General features: G+C 46.7%; 2 protein-coding genes across 7 annotated transcripts in view; one reads left to right on the top strand and one right to left on the bottom strand.

Annotated features, from left to right (window-relative positions):
* The window catches only part of TSC22D3 (TSC22 domain family member 3), a 58823-nt gene extending 55544 nt beyond the window's left edge, over positions 1 to 3279 (top strand). For 4 of the 6 annotated variants that reach the window (XM_079910663.1, XM_079910662.1, XM_079910664.1 and 1 more), the window contains 2 exons: positions 566 to 617; positions 1770 to 3279. In XM_079910663.1, coding sequence (XP_079766789.1) covers positions 566 to 617; positions 1770 to 2000 — 283 coding nt within the window. In that variant the 3' untranslated portion in view covers positions 2001 to 3279. Of the gene's footprint in view, positions 1 to 23; positions 51 to 141; positions 200 to 565; positions 618 to 1769 lie in introns of those variants that run through there. The other 2 variants (XM_079910667.1, XM_079910666.1) reach the window with 2 other exon arrangements.
* The window catches only part of PRPS1 (phosphoribosyl pyrophosphate synthetase 1), a 111073-nt gene that overhangs the window by 32137 nt on the left and 56193 nt on the right, over positions 1 to 22743 (bottom strand). The gene's annotated exons all lie outside the window — the stretch shown is intronic.

Below are 22743 nucleotides of genomic sequence, written 5' to 3'. Positions count from 1 at the left end.
CACCGCCGCGCTGGGATCCGCCGTCGGAGCGTCCCTGCGGCCGCTGCACCGTAAGAACGAGCTGCTGCAGCCGGGGGCGGAGGCAGAGGGGCAGTGGGCCTGGGCTGGGCAGGGGGGCTAGCCGCCCGCCGTGCGCCGCTGGGGAGCAGGCCGGAAGCTGTCGAGCCGAGGAGGAATTCCTAGCTAGCTTCGGAGCTCGGTAGGTTTGCCTGGGACCTTCTGGGCCGGCGCCGGAATGGGCTGGCGGCCGGGGACTCCCTGGGCCGCGCGCCCCCATTGTTTGCATGTCGCCGAGCAGGCCTCGCTGGCCCGTGCGCCCCCGGACCCGCGCGCTGCTCCACGCGGAGCTCTGGGCGGTGGCGGCGCGGAGCCGGTCTGGGTGGGGAGGTGCAGCTTCCTGCAGGGGCCAGAGAGGGACCTAGGGACAAAGTGCCCGGAACTTCGGGCCAGCGAGGCGATAGAGAGGAAGAGCTGGGGCAGATGGAGGACTTTGTGGCCACCGCTACCAGGTACTCAGACTGGAACCAAGTGGGTAACGCAGTCGCTTTCCTTTTTGTCTTGGCAGTGCCTCCGGAGCCAGCGTGGTGGCCTTAGACAACAAGATCGAGCAGGCCATGGTGAGTGGCATCACTGCGTCATTCCCATCCCCAGACCTGGCTACTGCTTATGTAACTCAGGGTGGCAGTGAGCGGGTGGGTGCAAAAGCCAAGCGCCCGAGGAAGCTGACAGCCTGCCTCCTGTCCCCTTGGAGGCCTTAGCTAGAGTCCCATCAGAGTGGCACCTTTTAGGGCATTTCCAGGCCACCCTTGCTGGACCCTCTCCTTTGCTCCTCCTTCTCCCATCCCAGGGCTTTGCAGCAGCCTCTGGCTCCCTCCTGGGCCCGTGGCAGGGCAGGGAGCTCAGACCCTTGGATTTGTCTGCATCCCACAGTTGGCAGGGGCCAGAGCTCATTGGATGCCACCGCACTGCAGTGCCTCTGCAGAGCCTGGGCTGGGGTCAGGAGTTGGGAGGAAACAGGAAGCAAAGCACCCCACCCCTTCTCCCTCCTTCACCAGGTAGAGGTCGTACTCCACCAAGCAGCCAAAATGGCTGCAGGGGATTGGGGCCTCCAGCAGTTTTAGCAAACACTTTATTGTGCCCCGGAGCCTAATGACACAGCTCCCCGCCCCCAGTGCAGTCATCTGAATTCAGAGAGGATGAAGCCATCAGGGTACCTTCCCCCAGGGCCAGTGTCCTTTCCGGCCAGGCTGCAGGACAGCTGCAGCTCAGTATGCTGGGTCCTGTGGACAGGAGAAGTCTCCAGAAGAGCCCATTATATTCTCCTGGTGGAGATGGGTAAAGCAGACCAACAGTACAGGGTGCATTGCAGGTGTTCCCTGGGATCTGGGCCAGCCGCGGGACCTTATGTGGAAATGGGGATATAGCATACCACCGCCAACCAGCAGAAGTCTCACCCAAAAGTCTCCCAGGAGGCCAGCTTTGAAAGTCATCAGAAACTTACAGGGGGGAATTCCTATGTAGTTCAAAGCTGGGCTCCCAACTCAGGCGTGGCCCCGATCACGCAGCTCTCCTGAGCGAAGGTTTAGGTGCTTCGGAGAAAGGGGCAGGAGGACCAGGGCTGCGGGGCCAGCATTCCGAGGGGCTGCTGAGGGAAGGCTGGAGGTTGGCAGCATGAGGGACAGCGCAGGCGCCCCAACGGCCAGGAGAAGGTGCCGCAGAGGGGCCGCCGCGGCTAACGGATAGCTTTGTCGTGATCTCCTCCGGGACAGGATCTGGTGAAGAATCATCTGATGTATGCTGTGAGAGAGGAGGTGGAGATCCTGAAGGAGCAGATCCGGGAGCTGGTGGAGAAGAACTCCCAGCTGGAGCGTGAAAACACTCTCTTGAAGACCTTGGCGAGCCCAGAGCAGCTGGAGAAGTTCCAGTCCCGTCTGAGCCCCGAGGAGCCAGCTCCCGAAACCCCAGAAGCACCCGAGGCCCCCGGTGGTTCTGCGGTGTAAGTGGCTCTGTCCTCAGGGTGGGCAGAGCCACTAAACTTGTTCTACCTAGTTCTTTCCAGTTTGTTTTTGGCTCCCCAAGCGTCATCTCACGTGGAGAACTTTACACCTAGCATAGCTGGTGCCAAGAGATGTCCCAAGGACATGGCCACCTGGGTCCACTCCAGTGACAGACCCCTGACAAAGAGCAGGTCTCTGGAGGCTGAGTTGCATGGGGCCTCGTCACCCCAAGCCAGCGAGCCTCTAATGCCACCGCGCCCTGGGGGCTCCCGGGGCCTGGGCAACTTAGCTGCAGCTGGCAGAGGAGAAAGGTAGTTTGAGACAGGCCGCCAGTTTGCTCCAGAAAGTCTAAGGGGTCTGGTTTTTCATTTCCATGGACATCTTCAACAGCTTCACCTGACAACGACTGTCCTATGAAGAAGCCAGTTGTGGTTTAAGCAGAGGCAGCCTCTCTCTCTTCCCCTGCCTCGCCAAGGCAGGGCCACAGTTGGGAGAGATTGAGCCAAGTCAGCCTTCTGTTGGTTAATATGGTGTAATGCATGGCTTTCTGCACAGCCCAGTGTGGGATTACGGCTTTGGGATGACCGCTTACAAAGTTCTGTTTGGTTAGTGTTGGCATAGTTTTTCTATATAGCCATACGTGCGTATATATACCCATAGGGCTAGATCTGTACCTTAGTGTAGCGATGTATACATATACACATACACCTATGTGTTGAAGGGCCTAACCAGCTTTGGGAGTATTGACTGGTCCCTTATCTCTTAAGGCTAATTCTTTGACTGTGTTCATCTACCAGGCTGATCCAGTTTGTCCTTTAGGTTAAGTAAAACTAAAGAGTAAAGGTGGGGGGGGCACCCTCTGAATGCCTTGCTGCTGCAACCTTTGCCCCATCTGTCCCCTGAAGACATGTGAGGTCCTCTTTTGAATGCCAAACCCACCATTCACTGGTGCTGACTACATAGAATGGGGTTGAGAGAAGATCAGCTGGAACTCCACATTGTCATTCGAAAACTTTTTTTTTTTTTGGAAAACTTGCAAATGAACAGAATGAGTAGCTTGCCGGTGTCCTCTTGTGGACAAGGATAGACAAGGGAATGGCTTTGACCCGACGGTGCCTGGGTGATGTGCTCAGGGAGCTTGTCTCTAGGGAGTTCTGTGGCAGTGAGAACACTTTCCACTTTCTGACATCTTATCCTGATGTTATGTCTCCAGGATTTGGACTTTGATGTTTCAAATGTAGCTTGAAATTTCAATAAAGTTTGCTCTTTTTTTTTCTAAAAATAAACCTGGTGTCTTACTGAGTTTAAAATGGAGTGGGCGGTAGGGGCCCCAGGGGCACTGGTTTTCTGACTCGCTGTCCGTTCACCGGCACACCCTGAGTGGCAGGCCTGTGCTACAGCCATGATCTTGTGTAACTGTCACAACACCCCCATTGTACGGGTGAAGAGGCTGAGGCTCAGCCCGTTCAAGTGACTTGCACAAAGTCACACAGCTATTATGGCGAGTTGGGACCCAATCTTCCATCCATCCCTCTGTCCTGCTCCTGCTTTCATATAACAGCTTCGGAGTGAGTGGCGAGGTGACTACTAACACAACTTCAGCTCGAGGGGGTGATTCGGGAGGAAGGATACCCCAAGAAGGTCCAAAAGAAAAGGACAGGGGGTCCATGTGAGGGAGCATGAAGTGAGGAACTGAATAAATGTGAGTGGGCCCCTTCCCTCTTTTGAAACATCATCCAGATTACTTGGTGCATTCTCTTTAATACCAATCCACAGGAGACCCCTGACATGGGCAAAGGAGCTAAGAGGGCCTCAGTGAGGAAAGGACACAATGTATGCGGTGGCCCAAACCCCATCCCTCTCCCCCAAGGAAAGATGCTCTCAAGCCCTGCTGCCCCACTTGTCACTGCTGAAAGTTCACTCACAAAACCCACCAGCCTCGTGGGCACGGCCAAGTCTAACGATCCCGACTCCACTTCCCTCTTCTGCCTCTCTTTGAAGGTCATCCTCACCCATCACCCTTTCCCTGGCCCCATGTCTCTGGCATCTGGCGTCCTGCCATTTCTGATTCTGGGCATTCATTGTCTCCTCCACCACGCCCTAACCTGGAGCCACTGAGCTGTGTTCTAAGCCCCCTGGTTTCCCAGGGGAGGCTATCACCCCAAATGTGAGTGACTCCATTCAATCTCAGCTTCCTATAACATATGCACCTCCCGCTTTGTCACTTGAAATTTAAAAGAACTCCTTGATTTTCCTGAGCCATAAACCTCAAGGACCAAGAGGTGTTGGCTCCCTTTCTTGCACCCGTCGCTGCCTAAATACTTTCCAAATGTCAGGCTTCCTTCACCGTAGAGGTCGTACATGTTGGCCTGTTCATTCCGAATCACTAAACCGCTTAGGACGTTACAAACCCCTGCTTGCTGGCCTCTCAAATCCCAACTTCCCTCCCTGCTTCTCACCTCCCTACTCATGATGCCAAGTTCATTGTCTGCACCTGCCCATTTGGTTGATTTTGGGGCTGTGCAGATTTCACAGTTGCTGGGATGGACACAAACTGAATCAGGCAGCTACTCCCCTAGCTTCCCCCACCTCTTGCCCCAACCGGGCCCCCCCAAGTTCCCACTCACTCCCATCCCATCCCCCTCTCAGGAAGAACTGAGAGACTTCTCGACTCTTGGGCTCATCTGCAGACTTACAACGCCCTGATTTCCAGCCAAACAAGAACCAACCGATGAAAAAAGCAATCTCAGAAGATGCCCCAGCAAGTATACAGCCCTCTCTGGTCATCTAGCCCTTCCCTACGAGAAAGGGGAAAAAAACGTACCCACAGTCACACAGTGGGAAAGAGAGAACAACTTGGCTTCCTAGGCAACCGTGACTAAACAGAGACAAACACTGCAACTTCTAAGGCCGCAGCGGTTGCTAGAGTAGATAAGAGGAACTTTGTGGCTGTTTGTTAGTCACATAGAGGAGCAGCTCTTGTTGTTGTTCCACAGAAAACCAAGCAGGGGTGGGGAAAGGCAAAAGAACACATTGCTCCTGGAAAGACCTTCACAGGCTTTGGTGTTCTGGGCTCAGCTGGTCCAGCTGGACCCAGAACAAGGAAAAGAACCAGAAGAGCAGTAGCCTTAATGGTCCCCTGCCTGGACATGCCCCCTCTCCCAGGACCCTCCTATGTATCATCTCATCTAATCCTCACGCAGCCAGCCCTTAGAAAAAGAGGCACTTAAGATTCACCTCCATTTCACAGATAAGAAAACTGAGAGCCAGAGAGCTCCGTGCTACTCCCATGGCTCCCCGTGATCCCATGGGGCAGTGGTTCCCACAGCCTTGTCAACAAGGGCACCTTTTAAATGTCAAAACTCTTCTCAGATCTCCCCCAGCCTGAGAGTGGTTGAACTCTTAGTATAGTCATACCTCACTTTATTGTGCTTCGTGGCTACTGCATTTTGTTTTTTTTCTTTTTTACAAATTAAAGGTTTCTGGCCACTGTGCGTCAAACAAATCTATCAGTGCCATTTTTCGAACAGCATTTGCTCACTTTCTGTCCCCGTGTCACATTTTGGTAATTCTCGCCATATTTTAAACTTTTTCACTATTGTTATATTTGTTATGGTGATCTGTGATCAGTGATCTTTGATGTTACTATGACTTACTGAAGGCTCAGTTGATGGTTAGCATTTTTCAGCAATAAAGTATTTTTTAATTAAGGTATGCACATTGTTTTTTAAGCCATAATGCTATCGCACACTTAATAGACTACAGTATAGTGTAAACATAACTTTGATATGCACTGAGAAACTAAAAACTTCATGTGACTCGCTTAATTACGATATTTGCTTTATGGCCGTGGTCTGGAACTGAACCCGCAGTATCTCCAAGGTATGCCTGTATTCTCTGAGAAAGAGAGAGAACACGTAATGACAAGCAGTGACTGTGAATTCAATGGGGCTTTTAAAGGAACTTAACTGTATTCGCCACAAAAGCATAGAGGTGGATTTGAAAAGTAGAACAGAAATGTGGGTGGTAGATTATTTACAGACAAAGACCTCAGGGGTGCAAGGTGCAGGGCTCCCAGGCTGGAAACCACCACAGAAGAGGGTGTTTCTGGTTAGGCTCCAAGAAGGAACCCAGGGAGTGAGCAGATGAGGAATCGTGGCCACTGGGACATGGCGTGTAAGGGAGAAGGATTCTAGAAAGACCATAGGAAATAACGTGCACAACCCAATGTCTCTTAGGGTATTTTGAAGTGTCCTAACATAATCCTACTTATCCTGGAAAAATCTTGATTTCAAATCTCACCTCCTCTCCTCCTAGTTGGTTAGAAATCGATGGACATAATTATTGCTTTGTAGACAGCCTAGTTCCTCAGGTTGTCTCATGCAGAGCTGCTCGCTGGAACCCAAATACTTAACAATTAACTACCTCCGTTAGATCAGGCAAAGCTTGACAGAGAACGCCACCAGTTAGCTATTCCAAGCAGAAGCGGTTTCCAGGGAAGAGCTCGCTGGGAGGGGCCATCATAACAATGATTAAGTAATAATAGCTGGCACATGGCACTTCCTTTGTGTCAGACAATGTTCTATAGGCCCTTTTACTTCTATTGCCTCTTTTAATCATCTCTGCAAACCTATGAGGATGTACCATTAAGATCTCCATTTTACAGATGAGAGAACGAGAAGACAAGGCACAGAGAGGTGAAGCAACTTGCCCGAAGTCCTATAGCAAGTGAATGGCCAGGCCACGATGGAGGGGAGGGGAGATGGATGCATTGAGAAACTGGCTGGAAAATCTCAACAGTTTTCATAATTCCCCCTAAGTCACCAGAGGTGTTCTGGGGGTGGGGTGGGGGGAGGTAGAAAGGAGACCACCCCCAACTAGCAGAGGGACTAACATGAGATTAAAAATGACCAATGAAGCTGGCTGGATGGAGTGAATAGGAAAGGAGGAAAGAGGAAGAATGCGAGGCCAACTTGGCTGGCTCCCAGCCAGTTGAATCGAGCTAGGACCTAACGGGTCTGAGGGAGCCATGGTAAGCTTCTGAGCGGGGAAGTGATGTGATGCCAAAGATATTTGCAGAAGATGGGTCCTGGCAGCTGGGGAGGCTGGAGCAGAGAAAGGCTAGCCGAAGGCAAGCCAGCTGTTGCGGTAATCCAGGTGTGAGGTGATAAAGGCCAGCCGGGGCAGGGAGGGGGTCGTGGAAAAGAGACAAAGGGACAAAGCCAAAAGGCACTGTAGGGCAGTGTTTCTCCGAGTGTGGTCTGCAGTCCACTCACCTCAGGTTTGTTGGGAAGTTGGTTTAAAATGCAGATTCCAAGCCCTACCCCCAGACTAAAGAGGGGAGCGGGCGGGGCTTGGGATTGATAACGCTAACAAGCTCCCCTGGTCATGCTGGAGGATGTGAAAGTTTGAGGAACCACCACTAAGTGAAAAAATTATCAGCATGACCTGGTAATAAAGTGAGTTGGGATGAGAAAGCAAAGTAGCCACAGGTCAAGGATGACTTGAAAGTTTTGTGTTTTCTCTTCTTTTCAACTGTGATAAAATACATATAGCATAAAACGTACCATTGCAACCATTTTTAAGTGTGCAGTCCAGTGACATTAAGTACATTCACATTGTTGTGCAACCATCGTCACCATCCATCTCCAGGACTTTCTCCTCCTCCCAAACTGAAACTCTGGACCCATTAAACACCAACTCCCCTTTTCCCCTCCCCGCAGCCTCAGGTGACGTGAAAGTTTGGAGTCCAGAGGACTGAGAGACAATGGAAGCACCGAAGAGGCAGGGGTGTAAGAAAAGGCTGCAGATTTGCCAAGGGAAGATGAATTCCAATTTTGAACTCTGGCTGAGCTAAGCATATTTCCATATGGAAATATCCCAGAACCAGCCATGGAAAGAAATGTGAGGTCTGAGGCTGGAGCACCAGATGCGGTGTGTCTGCGTGTCACAGGGGCTGGAGTGATGCGAGTGGATGTGCGCCCCAGGAAGTGGGTGCAGAGGAGGCCAAGCAGAAAGCCCAGAGCCATGCTTCAGAGGCCGCCCACAGTGAGGAGGGAGGGCCGGCTGGGAGGTGTCAGAGAAAGACAAGAAAAGCCCCAAGGGAACACTGAGGTTTTTCTGATCTCCTCCCCATCTTTATCTTTTGGTCTATTCTTTTTGACATTTCCTCTCCAGAGTCCTTAGCAAAAACCCCACCAGCTTATTAAATTAAACTAATTCTTAAAGGTCATTTTGGGGTAGAATGAGGCAGCTGAGATAGTCTAGGAAGAGGAGTCAGGAGTCCTGGGCTGTTGTCCTGGTCTTTGGCTAACAAGCTATAGGACCTTGGGCAAGTCATTGGTGTCCTCGCCAGACGTGAGCTTCTCAATCTGCAAAACAAAGCAGTTACCCAGGATCGATTCTAAGCCACGTGCCTAGGAAGTACCCGGGCCAGGAAGAGCCCTCTAGGCATGAGATTTGTACAGCTACCTCCTGGCTCTAGGCCTCAGTTTTCCTTCCAGTCCCCAGATTCTCTTCATCCTCATATCGAGTTCTTATCAAGTTGTTGAAGAAAAAGCCACTTTTAAAGACAGATACATCGCTCAGCACCCCGACACTCCACGTGATTTTGTAGAGGAAGGAATCACCTACAGCCTTATTTCCCAGCCTTTCTCATTGCATGAATCACTTCTGGTTGCCTATATTGTGACAACACACTTACGAGCTGTGGGTCACCAAACTCACATGGGAGGGAGGTGGGTGGGTGGCACAGAGGTCATCTTGGGTAGGCAGAGGGAATCGGTTCGCCTAGGAAACACTTGTGACTGATGCAGATAAAGAGAGAGGGCAGGAAAGGAATGAAAAAGAGATGACTTTGGAGAGAGTGGGCAGGATAGGACAGGAACCAGAAGAGGAGGAATGTGGGCCCCAGGGGCAGCCCCAGACCCTTAGACCTTCCTCAGCATGGCTCCTCTGCCGGGAACTTCCTGCTGCCACTGCCTAAGAACAAACAGGACAAATTCTCCACCAAAGATTGACTCTGTGGGTCCCGAACTGTCCCAAACATCTCTTCTTTGCCGTCCTTTGCCATCCAGAACCCAGACATCTGGGTTCTGGATGGCAATGTCCATCCAGAATGGACATTGGGATGGCAATGTCCCAGCGAGTTAAGTCACACCTGGGATCAGAGGACAGAGTAATACGCCATCAGTGCTGGGCGGGGCCCTTGAGATCAACTGTCCCAACCTCCTCATTTCCCAGAGGAGGACATGGACGCCCGGACAGAGAAACAGGCTTGTCCCAGCCACTCATGCAGTAGGCAGCAGGGCCAGGACGAGCCCACGAGTTACAGATGACCCTTTTGCTCTAGGCCTCAGGGTCCCCATCGGTAAAGGGAGGAACTGGGCCAGAGCAATGATTATTAACTTTGGCTGCACATTGGAATGACCTGGCAAGAGTTTAATGGAATGCTGGTGTCTTGAACTCCGTCCCCAGAAATGTTGATAAAATCGATGAGGGACTGTAACCTGGGCACCGGCACTGGTCAGCTCCCCAGGTGATTCCTGGATGATCTGTGAGGATGGTTTCAATCTTGACATCCATTCGTGCCACACACATCGGCACCTGCTGTGTGCCCTGCCCTCTGCTAGGCACGGGCCAGGGCAAACCCGGGCCCTGTGATCCTGGTGCTGGTTTCCTGTCTCCATGTGGAGAGGGCAGATGAGACAGGCTGCTCATATTAACAGGCCTGTTTACAGGCAGCTCTACTCTTTCTCCAGGCAGCTTCATGATTAATAAAGGAGATATTCTTATCTCCTGTCTGACTCATATGTATGTCTCTCTTGATCAATTCTGATTTCAGGCAGAAGAAAAAAGATGCTATTTATCAGCCTCCTCAAACTCTAAAACATTCTGCTGGGGATGACGAGCAGTATACAAATAACCCTATGGCCCCTTGTCAGCCTCGTTTGCAGGCTTCTCCTCCTCTAAATGTTGGAGCGCCTCTGGGCTCGGCTCTACCCTACTTTCTCGCTCTGGTTGGTTCCATCTATTCCCAAGGTCCTAAGTAGCATCCCCCCATTAATGACTCCCAAATTTATATTGCCAGTCCTAAGCATTCCCCTGAACTCCAGGCTCAAATATTCGACTGTCTCCTTGACAGCCCCATATGTATGTTTCACAAGTACATCAATATCTACCTGATAAAAATCAAAGTCTTGACTCCCAACTCCCCCAGTGTATCCGACCTCAGTGTAAGGCACCACCATCTACACAGCTGCTCAAACCGGACGCTTGATTCCTCCCTCCCCCTCAGCTCCCACATCTAATCCATCGCCCAGCGTGACCCACTCCACCTCCGAAAACACACCCTGAATCCCTCTACTTCTTTCCAGCCCCATCACGGCTCCCTGGTCTAAGCCACCCTCATCTCTCACATGGAGGCAAAGGCCTCACACATTGGTCTCCCTGCTTGCACACTGGCCCTTGTCCACTTCCACACAGCAGCCAGAGCGACTTTCTTAATGCAAAACTAGATCCTAGTATTCCTTTACTTTAAGCTTATCAGAGGCTTATCATTGCACTTACAATAAAGTCCAAACTCCTTTGCATGGCCTACAAGTGCCTATGTGATCTGGCCTCTGCTGACCTCTCCAGCCTTTACGTGTGTCACTCCCCCGTTCTTACCAAGCTCCAACCCTCCTGAGTGTCTTTCATTCCTGAAACACACCTCAGAGCCTTTGTGCACGTGGTTCCCTCAGTCCAGATGCTCCCACCAGCTCTGCCACCCGACTCTCTGCATGGCTGTTTGCTCCTGTCCTTTGGCTGTCTCCCTTCCTCTGACAGGTCTCACCCCTAACCCTATCTACAGAAGTTTCCCCCATTATTGTTTCTTTCCTTGCACTTATCCCAAATGGGAATGACTAGTTCACGTATTTTTGTTTGTTGTTTCTCCCTCACTGCACAGGAAGCTCCCTGAAGGCAGGACCCACACCTGTTTTGCTCACCACTACATCCTCGGAGCTGAATCCAGGACCTGACACATGCTGATCAGCAAAAAAAAAAAAAAAAAAATTATGGGAGGTTCAGATGTTGTAGCAGGTGATGGTAGGTTAGGGAAGAAATTTTGGATGGGGACACGGAGGGAGCTTTCCCAGTCTTTCAAATCACACATGTAAATTTGTCTGTTGATTATGTCAATTATGAAAGCAACAAATTGTTTATTCTTTCAACAATTTTCAATTGAGCCTGTCCTATGTGTCAGACACTGGCCTAGGCACTGAGGATACTGTGACAAATCTGAGAGTGTGATGTGGGTTCTCTTGGGGCTTACTGTGAAGGGAAACTGCATACAGCCTAGTGGTATTCCCATACCTCTTGCCTAGAGAAATCCCCTCTGTTATCCCTTAAGACAGTCCAAATGCTCACTTTTCTCCAATTTTAACCTATAAAACTTCACCCCATTACCTGGAGCCACTTGTCAAGCTCCAGTCTCATTTTAGGGAGACTGTATAGTATTAGTTACGATTAGCTCTGGTTGCAATAACAGAAAAAAAAATAATAGTTGCTTTAAAAGGATAGATGTTCATTTATCTCTCCCATAAGAAAAGTCTGCAGGTAGGCAGTCCAGGGTTGATAGGGTGACTCTATAAAGTCACCAGAGACCCAAATTTCTTCCAAGTTGCTGCTCCACCAGACTTATAGCATGTTGCCTCATTGTCCACAATGGCTGCTCAAGCTCCAGCCATTGTATCCACAATCTAGACAACAAAAAGGAGGAAGGGGAAGAAAAAATCACTGCTTCCTTTTGAGGGAGCTTGCCAGAAACACTGTACAACACTTCTGCTTACATCTCATTGGCCAGCTCTTAGTCTGGCCACTCCTCCTAAGGGAGGCTTTCTTTAACTGCATACATGGCCACCCCCAAAGAAATTTAAGTTTCTGTTTTGTGAGGTTTTTTTTTTTGAAGCTGCATCTGTTATCTATTGCCACGATAACACTGCATAGCAAACAACCATCGGAATCAGTAACATAAAACAATAAATATTTATTTAGCTCGTGAGTCTGTAGGGCTCAGCCTATTTGGACCGGGCTTAGTTCCTTTCAACCAAGCTCACTCACGTGCCCTGATCTTTTCCTAGAACCAGCTTTTGGTTTTATTGACTTTTTTCTACTTTTCTATACTTTCTATTTTATTACTTTCCATGTTTGCCTTTATAATTTTCTTTTTCTCTGCTTACTTTGAGTTTCACTTGCTGTTTTTCTAGTTCTTAAGATGAAAGATTAGGGTATTGATTTGAAACTTTACTTAAATATAGATAGATGTTTACAGCCATACATTTTCTACTTAGCACCACTTAAGCTGTATAAGTTTGATACATAGTGTATTCTTTTTACTCATCTCAATGTTTTACTTGTGATTTATTTTTTGATCCAGTGTTTAACTTGGTGTTGTGTAATTTGCACATATTTTTGCATTTTTGTGGGGTTTTTTTAATTGAAGTATAGCTGAGTAACAATATTATATTAGTTTCAGGTATAAAACAAAATGATTCAATATTTTTATAGATTATACTCCATTTAAAGTTATTATAAAATAATGGCTATATTTCCCTATGCTGTGCAATATATCCTTGTTGCTTATCTATTTTATACATAGTAGCTTGTGTCTCTTAATCTTCTACCCCTGTCTTGCCCTGTCTCCCTTCCCTCTTCCAACTGGTAATAAGGAAGAGAAGAATACATGTTGGAGTAAACAACCAGAAGTTTCTTCTCTGGGTGTTTGGATATACTGAAAGATGAGAAAGAGAGAGAAGAAGAAAAGAGGAAGAAGGCATAAAAAAGTGCATCATAAAAGGGTCTGTGGCCATTGACTTCCACCTAAGGGGATGTACCAGAGCTGGCAGGCAGGTGTGGTCTATGCCCTGGGAACAGAGCGAGTCTGGCCTCACCCCACCAACCATCACTGTCTTCCACCCTCCAACGTCACACTCAAGACACGAAATTCCCTGGCGGTCCAGTGGTTAGGGCTCCGTGCTTTCACTGCAGGGGTCAAAGGTTCGATCCCCGGTCAGGGAGCTAAGATTCCGCATGTCGCACGGCCCAGCCAAAAAGAAAGAAAGAAAGAAAAACAGACAGACAGGCTGCGTGGAGAAGATGCTCATTTGAGGGGATTATTTTCTATGGGAATGTAGCATTTTGCAGAGCTAAAAGATTTTTGTGGGTGAAAATTACCCAATCACACCTAGTTCCCCAAACCTAGGAATACAGGATCTGTTTCAACAGCCTTCAAACTTGCTGAAGAGCAGTTGCCAACCTTATGGAGAACGACATAGACAATTCAGTGTCCCCTAAAGACAGACTGCTCCCTCAATTCCCTTCTCCTTCTAACTCCAAAGGCTTCCATGTCATATCGGCAGTGGCTGCCTTGCAGAGGGTCCAAGAATGGGTTTATTTTGCTTTTAGCAAAAAGCAAGGGACTCTTTAGAACTTTGGTCATCGGGGCTCCCAATTGAATTCTTCTACAAGAGTTTCCTTTGAAGGTCCACAGTTTAATGACTTTCGATCTCCCCCATCAAGCCTGTGAAATGCGACACCAGGGCATGATTGGGGAATGCTGAGGAAACTAGGACTTAAAGAAAATATTTTTCCCGCCTCTGGGCAGAGCCCATTCTGGTACCAGGCTGAGCTGTGGAAGTTTGTCACCTGACCCTGCCCATCCAGCTAGCAAGAATTCCTCAGGCAAAACATAAGTCCTGCCCTCCCACGAATGCTGAACATTCTGGTTTTTGCCCTTAGGAAGAAACCGGTAAATAACTGCATTCTCTTCTCCCGGTTGCATACCCCCTTCCTTGCAAAACCAAAGAATTGGGTCACATTATCTAAGTCTATGTGGTTTAGAAGGGCTCGACATCAAGCTTCAAATTGTTGTCAGACACACATGTCAGAGCACAGCCTGCGTTCTCCTGGGCGACACGAAGGGAAGCTGCTGAGTTCCAAAGTTCGGCAAGTTGTTTTTCCATACACTTCTGATCATCTTAACCCATGAGACCTATTTCCGTTCCTCTACTAGCGAGGCATTAAGCTCTCTTGGGAGTACGTAAAACTAGCCCAGACAGGCACACCGTTAGGGTATGGAAAAGGGAAAGTTCCCAGAAATCCCTGTCATCAAATTACCAAAGCCACCCCCGCCCTTTGTAGATTCAGTCATTCAGTCACCCACTTGTTCGTTCAATAAATATTAATAGAGAACATATTGTGTGCCAGACTCTCTGACAGATGAGGTTCCTGATCTCCTGGAGCCTACATTCTAGTGGAGGGAGACAGACAATCAAGAAACAAACAAGAGCAACATCAGGTAGAGAGGAAGCTGAGGCTGTGAGAGAGGAAGGGACTTGCCCAAGATCACACGGTCCATGTCTTCTGACTCCTGGTCCCTTATTTTTTCATTGAACATACACTGAGTGTTGAGGACCTACCATGTGCCAGGCATAATGCTAGGCACTGAGGATATAAGACAAATAAGACAGGCAAGGTTCCTGTCCTTACAGAGCCAGGGAAACCAACCATAAATAAACACACAGAAAACCATAGAGACTTACTATTTCTAGTCCAGTATGTAAGGAGCTTAGAAGTCACCACTCCATCCAACAACAAGTAAAAGGCTTAGATTCATAAGACAAGTCAGATCACTGGGTAAACTGCTGCCCCCCAAACTGGAGAGACAGGCAAGCAGATACAGACTCACACCTTAGAGCAGAAACCTCCATGGGAACCAGTACTGGGGTAGGAAAACCTAAAGTGTAATTGATGAATTGCCGGTGGCTCAGTGTGGACAAGCCTGAGATTTTAAAACTCCAGGGGACCCAGCCATAGGGAAGCCATCATACTTTTGTGAACTTTATATCCAAGCGCTCAACCAGGTCCTTAGAGTGAATGTTGGAAAAAAAGAAAAAACAAAACTCCCTGTGCTCAGGCAGTGGGGAGGTGAAAAGTAATCATTTTGAAATACAGCAGAGCATTCTGTTCTTCTTAAAAAGATCTGCCTTCTGGAGAAGCCAATTAACCAGTGCCTAACCTTCTGGGGTTTTACCAGAGCCTAGCTGAGCTTGGGGGAAGGAAGTACTCAACTCCAACCGACTCCAACCAAAGTTGGGGAAAAAACTGAGACACACTGGTGATGTTCATAGTTGAGGGCCACAGCATCATGAAGGACTGAGACCTAATCATAGGGCTGTGGAATGCTTCCCCTCCCCCATGCCTTACCACCATGTCACTAAAGGACTACTTACCCTGCTTCCTTTTACCTGGTGCATCATGTATCCCTTTCAACAACAACAACAACAACAACAACAAAAAGCATACTAAAAGGCAAAAAACACAGTTTGAAGACACTGAACAAGCATCAGAGACCAGACTCAGATATGGCAGGAATGTTGGAATTATCAGACCAGGAATTTTTAAAAAGTATGAATAACATGCTAAGGGCTTTAATGGATAAAGTAGACAACATACAAGAACAGATGGATGATGCAGGCAGAGGGATGGAAAGTTTAAGAAAGAATCAAAAAGAAACACTAGAGGGCTTCCCTGGTGGAGCAGTGGTTGAGAGTCTGCCTGCTGATGCAGGGGGCACGGGTTCGTGCCCCGGTCCGGGGAGATCCCACATGCCGCAGAGCGGCTGGGCCCGTGAGCCATGGCCATTGAACCTGCGCGTCCGGAGCCTGTGCTCCGCAACGGGAGAGGCCACAACAGTGAGAGGCCTGCGTATTGCAAAAAAAAAAAAAAAAAAAAAAAAAAGAAACACTAGAGATCAAACACACTGTAACAGAAATGAAGCATGCCTTTGAAGCACTCATTAGTAGACTGGACACAGCTGAGGAAGAAATCTCTGAGCTTGAGGATATGACAAAAGAAACTTTTAAAACTGAAAAGCAAAGGGAAAAAAGAGTGAAAAAAACAACAGAATATCCAAGAACTGTGGAACAACTACAAAAGGTGGGACGTACATGAAGTGGTAATACCAGAAGGAAAACAAAGAGAGAAAAAAGAAATGTTTAAAGCAATAATTAATGTCAGACACCAAACTACAGATCCAGGAAGCTCAGAGAACACCAAGTGGACAAATGCTGACGAAACTACACAAGGACAAATCATATACGAACTGCTGAAAATCATATACAAACAAAAAGATCTTGAAGAAAGCCAGAGGAAAAAAACACCTTCCCCATAGAGGAGCAAAGATAAGGATTACATCTGACTTCTCCCCACATACCATGCATGCAAGAAGAGAATGGAGTGAAATATTTAAAGTATTGTGAGAAAAAAGGCACCAACATAGAATTCTGTACCGTGTAAAATTATCCTTCAAAAGTGAAGGAGAAATACTTTCTCAGACAAATGAAAATTGAGGTAATTTGTTGCCAGTAGACCTATTTTGCAAGAAACGTTAAAAGAAGTTCTTCAGTGACAAGGAAAATAATACAGGTCAGAAACTCAGATCTACATGACAAAAGGAAGAGCATCAGAGAATGAAGAAATTAAGGTAAAATAAATATTTTTCTTATTCTTAACTGATCTTACAATAACAATTTTTTTCAAAATAATAATAGCAATAATGTATTTGATTATGTGTGTTTATGTATAAGTAAAATGATTGATAGTAATAATACAAGGGACGGGAGGGAGGATTAGGATGTTTTGTTATTATAAGATATTGGGTTGGCCAAAAAGCTCTATGGGGTTTTTCCCTAAGATGTTATGGAAAAACCAGAACAAACTTTTTGGCCAACCCGGTACCTGCACTGCCCATGGGATGGTATGGCATTATTTGAAAGTTGACTTGGATTAGTTGTAAATGTATATTGCAAACTCTAGGGCAACTCAAGATGGAAGAAGGACAAAGAGGACTGACGCTATCTGACTTTAAGACCTACTATTGATATAATGCTAAAGTAATCAAGGCAGTACGGTATTGGTGAAAGAATACACAAAGAGATCAGCGGAACAGAAAAGACAGCCCTATAAATAGACCCAAATAAATATACTCAACTGATCTTTGACAAAGGAGCAGAGGCAACACAGCAGAGCAAAGGTATTCTCTTCAACAAATGGTACTCAAACAACGGGACATCCACATACAAAAGAAGATGAGTCTAGACAAAGATCTTGATTACTGTAGCTTCATAGTAAGTCTTCAAGTCAGATAGTGTCAGTCCTCTGACTTTACATGTAAATGTAAAACATAAAACTATGACAATATTGAGTTCTAGAAGCTAACACAGGAGAAAATCTAGATGACCTTGGGTTTAGCAATGACTTTTTAGATACAATACCAAAGGCACAATCCGTGAAAGAACTAATTGATACGCTGGACTTCATTAAAATTAAAACTTCTGGACTTCCCTGATGGCGCAGTGGTTGAGAGTCCACCTGCCGATGCAGGGGACACGGGTTCGTGCCCCGGTCCGGGAAGATCCCACATGCCGCGGAGCGGCTGCGCCCGTGAGCTATGGCCGCTGAGCCTGCGCTTCCGGAGCCTGTGCTCCGCAATGGGAGAGGCCCCAGCTATTAGAGGCCCGCGTACCAGAAAAAAAAAACAAAAAAACTTCTGCTCTGTGAAAGACACTGCCAAGAGAACGAGAAGACAAGCCACAGACTGGGAGAAAATATTTGCAAAAGACACATCTGATAAAGGATCATTATCCAAAATAGGCAAAGAACTCTTTAAAACTTAATGATAAGAAAATAATTCCACTCTCGCCACTCTTACTCAACATAGTTTTGGAAGTCCTAGCCACGGCAGCCAGAGAAGAAAAAGAAATAAAAGGAATACAAATTGGAAGGGAAGACGTAAAACTGTCACTGCTTGCAGATGACACGATACTATACATAGAGAATCCTAAAGATGCTACCAGAAACTACTAGAGCTAATCAATGAATTTGGTAAGGTTGCAGGTACAAAAGTAATGCCCAGAAATCTCTGGCATTCCTATACACTAACAACCAAAAATCAGAAAGAGAAATTAAGGGAAAAAATCCCATTTACCATCACAATAAAAAGAATAAAATACCTAGGAATAAACCTACCTAAGGGGGTGAAAGACTTGTACTCAGAAAATTATAAAACACTGATGAAAGAAATCAAAGATGACATAAACAGATGTAGAAATATACCATGCTCTTGGATTGGAAGAATCAATATTGTGAAAATGACTATACTACCCAAAGCAATCTACAGATTCAATGCAATCCTTACCAAACTACCAATGGCATTCTTCACAGAATTAGAACAAAAAAATTTACAATTTGTATGGAAACACAAAACATCTGAATAGCCAAAGCAATCTTGAGAAAGAAAAACGGAGCTGGAGGAATCAGGCTCCCCAACTTCAGACAATACTACAAAGTTACAGTCATCAATACAGTATGGTACTGGCACAAAAACAGAAATATAGATCAATGGTACAGGATAGAAAGCCCAGAGATAAACCCATGCACATATAGTCATCTAATTTATGACAAAGGAGGCAAGAACATACAATGGAGAAAAGACAGCCTCTTCAATAAGTGGTGCTGGGAAAACTGGACAGCTACATGTAAAAGAATGAAATTAGAACACTCCCTAATACCATACACAAAGATAAACTCCAAATGGATTAAAGACCTAAATGTAAGACTGGACACTATAAAACTCTTAGAGGAAAATGTAGGAAAAACACTCTTTGACATAAACCACAGCAAGATCTTTTTTGACCCACCTCCTAGAGTAATGAAAATAAAAATAAACAAATGGAACCTAATGAAACTTCAAAGCTTTTGCACAGCAAAGGAAACCATAAACAAGATGAAAAGACAACCCTCAGAATGGAAGAAAATAACTGCAAATGAAGCAACGGACAAAGGCTTAATCTCCAAAATATACAAACAGCTCATGGAGCTCAATATCAAAAAAAACCCAATTAAAAAATGGGCAGAAGGGCTTCCCTGGTAGCGCAGTGTTTAAGAGTCCGCCTGCCGATGCAGGGGACGCGGTTTCGTGTCCCAGTTCAGGAAGATCCCACATGCCGTGGAGCGGCTGGGCCTGTGAGCCATGGCCGCTGAGCCTGCGCGTCCGGAGCCTGTGCTCTGCAACGGGAGAGGCCACAACAGTGAGAGGCCCGTGTACCGCAAAAAAAAAAAAAAAAAAAGGGCAGAAGACCTAAGTAGACATTTCTCCAAAGAAGATATACAGATGCCCAAGAGGCACATGAAAATATGCTCAACATCACTAACTGTTAGAGAAATGCAAATCAAAACTACAATGAGGTACCACCTCTCACCGGTAAGAATGGCCATCATCAAAAAATCTACAAACAGTAAATGCTGGGGAGGGTGTGGAGAAAAGGGAACACTCTTGCACTGTTGGTGGGAATGTAAATTGATACAGCCACTATGGAGAACAGTATGGAGGTTCCTTAAAAAACTGAAAATAGAACTACCATATGACCCAGCAATCCCACTACTGGGCATATACCCTGAGAAAACCATAATTCAAAAAGAGTCATGTACCACACTGTTCATTGCAGCTCTATTTACAATAGCCAGGACATGGAAGCAACCTAATTGTCCATCGACAGATGAATGGATAAAGAAGATGTGGCACATATATACAATGGAATATTGCTCAGCCATAAAAAGAGATGAAAATGAGTTATTTGTAGTGAGGTGGATGGACTTAGAGTCTGTCATACAGAGTGAAGTAAGTCAGAAAGAGAAAAACAAATACTGTATGCTAACACATATATATGGAATCTAAAAAAAAATGGTTCTGAAGAACCTAGGGGCAGGACAGGAATACAAGCACAGATGTAGAGAATGGACTTGAGGACACGGGGAGGGGGAAGGGTAAGCTGGGACGAAGTGAGAGAGTGTCATGGACATATATACACTACCAAATGCAAACTAGATAGCTAGTGGGAAGCAGCTGCATGGCATAGGGAGCTCAGCTCAGTGCTTTGTGACCACCTAGAGGGGTGGGATAGGGAGGGTGGGAGAGACAAGAGGGATGAGATACGGGGATATATGTATATGTATAGCTGATTCACTTTGCTATAAAGCAGAAACTAACACACCATTGTAAAGCAATTATACTCCAATAAAGATGTTAAAAAAAAAAGAGATGTGGTACATATACACTGAATATTACTCAGCCATAAAAAGGAACAAAATTGGGTCATTTGTGGATGTGGATGGACCTAGAGACTGTCATACAGAGTGAAGTAAGTCAGAAAGAGAAAAACAAATATCATATATTAACGCATATATGTAGAATCTACAAAAATGGTACAGGTGAACCTATTTGTAGGGCAGGAAGAGAGACATAGACATGTGGACACGTAGAGAATGAACATGTGGACACAGGGTGGGGAGAGGAGGGTGGGGCGAATTGGGAGATTAAGTTTGACACAAATATACTACCACGTGTAAAATAGATAGCTAGTGGGAACCTGCTGTGTAGAACAGGGAGCTCAGCTCGGTGCTCTGTGACGACCTAGATGGGTGGGATGGGGGAGCGGAGGGGGGAGGGAGGTCCAAGAGGGAGGGGATGTAGGTATACATATTGCTGATTCACTTCATTGTACAGCAGAAACTAACACAACATTGTAAAGCAATTTTACTCCAATAAATAAAAAAAGAAGAAAATGAACAACCCTATTTAAAAATGGACAAAAGACCGGGAATTCCCTGGCAGTCCAGTGGTTAGGACTCCGCACTTTCACTGCCGAGGGCCCAGGTTCGATCCCTAGTCGGGCAACTAGGATCCCACAAGGTGCGTGCTGCAGCCAAAAAATTTTTTAAAATAAAAAAATAAAAATGGACAAAAGGCCTGAAGCGACATCTCACCTGAACAGACACCATACAGATGGGAAGTAAGCATATGAAAAGATGTTCGACATCATATACCATCCGGAAAATGCAAATCAAAACAGCAACGAGATACCACTACACACCTATTAGAATGGCCAAAATCCAAAACACTGACAACATCAAATGCTGGAGAGGATGTGGAAAAAACAGTTTCTTATAAAACTAAACACACACAGTCATGCTCCTTGGTATTTACCCAAATGAGTTGAAAACTTATGTCCACACAAAAATCTGCACATGGATGTTTATAGCAGCTTTATTCATAATTCTCAAAACTGGGAGGCAACCAAGATATCCTTCAGTAGGTGAATGGATAGATAAACTGAGGTATATCCAGACAATGGGATATTATTCAGCACTAAAAATAAATGAGCTATCAAGCCATGAAAAGACATGGAAGAATCTGAATGCTTATAACTAAGTGAAAGAAGCCAATCTGAAAAAGCTACATACTGTGTGATTTCAATTTTATGATATTCTGGAAAAGGCGAAACTAGGGAGACAGGAAAAAGGTCAGTGGTTGCTAGGGATTGAGGGGAGGGACGGACAAATTCTTGGGGTATAGAGGATTTTTAGGGCAGTGAAACTATTCTATGATGGTGGATACATCTGTCAGAACCCATAAGATGTGCAACACGAACATGGACTTTAAGTGATAATGACGTGTCAATGTAGGTTTATCAATGTAGGTTTATCTGTCCTGTTCTCAGCCCTCCAGCTTCTGGCCAAAGTCCAGAGCAGGAAAGAACAATTGGCAAACCCACTCATTAGGTCCTATTTATTAATTGTAAAGTCTCATAATTTGTTTTAAGGGAGACTTTTCACCTTGATTAATATCCGAGGCTCCCAAGCGTACATGAAGCTGCGTTTGAGTCTGTACAAATGCACCTGAAGTGTGCACTGTCTGCAGCTTCCAGCGGGCGACTAGTGCCTCTGTCAACACCGTCCTCTGCGGATGCTTGTGACCCCGGCGCAGGGTCTTATTTGAACTAACACATGACTACACCCGCACTCTCAGAGTTTACAAAGAGCCCCAAGTCACACGTGGATAATCTGATCTTCGCTGCTTCCTTCGCGCTGAAAATGATTTCATGAGAAGTAACTCTTCAGAGAGAGGTCTGCCTTTTCCTGGTCAACCCTAACCCAATCTGTGGGCTCTCTGTGCCACCTAGGCCCTCACCCATCCCTACCCAACTCCACTGGTGAAGTCCTTCCTCTTCTGGGTTTTCAGTATTGTGTGCCTACTAACTCTGGAGCTAAAATGAGCTCCCTTGGTTCTTCCTTATAATAATGACACTCCTCCAACCCTTTATCCTCCCCTCCCCCAGCTGCCATCCCACCTCACTCCTTCCCTTCACAGTGAGAGGTTCTTGAAGAAGAGCCCCCCTCACTGAGCCCTTCCTCTCACTCCGCAGTCCTTGTAGTTTGGCTTCACCTAACCCAGCCCCCATTCCCATCTGCTCAAAGATCAGAAGTGACTGCCAGACACAATGGACCCTTTGCAGCTCCTGTCTTGGGGGTCCCCCTGCAGCCCTGGGCACTGCTGAGCGTGTTCCCCTTGCAACTCCCTGCCCCTGGGCCTCCATGGCCCTCTTCCGGTCCTCCTGCTGTTTCTACTATGATTTCTCTTTAGCCACCTTCATGAGGTTTTCATCTTCTGCCCCTCTTTCCTGTTAGTGTTCCCCAGGACTCTGCCCTCAGACCTCTTCTCCTCACTGTGATACACACACTCTCCCATTTTGGCCTCATCTTTTCAACCTCCATCTATATGGTCCCACATCTATGGCCCCAGCGCAGATCTCTCCCCTGAGCCCCAGACCCATACTTCCAACTGACCCAATCCACTGACACTTCACAC

The sequence above is a fragment of the Stenella coeruleoalba genome (assembly GCF_951394435.1).
Source record: "Stenella coeruleoalba genome assembly, chromosome: X".
NCBI lineage: Eukaryota > Metazoa > Chordata > Mammalia > Artiodactyla > Delphinidae > Stenella > Stenella coeruleoalba.
This window is presented reverse-complemented; position numbering and strand designations above follow the sequence as displayed.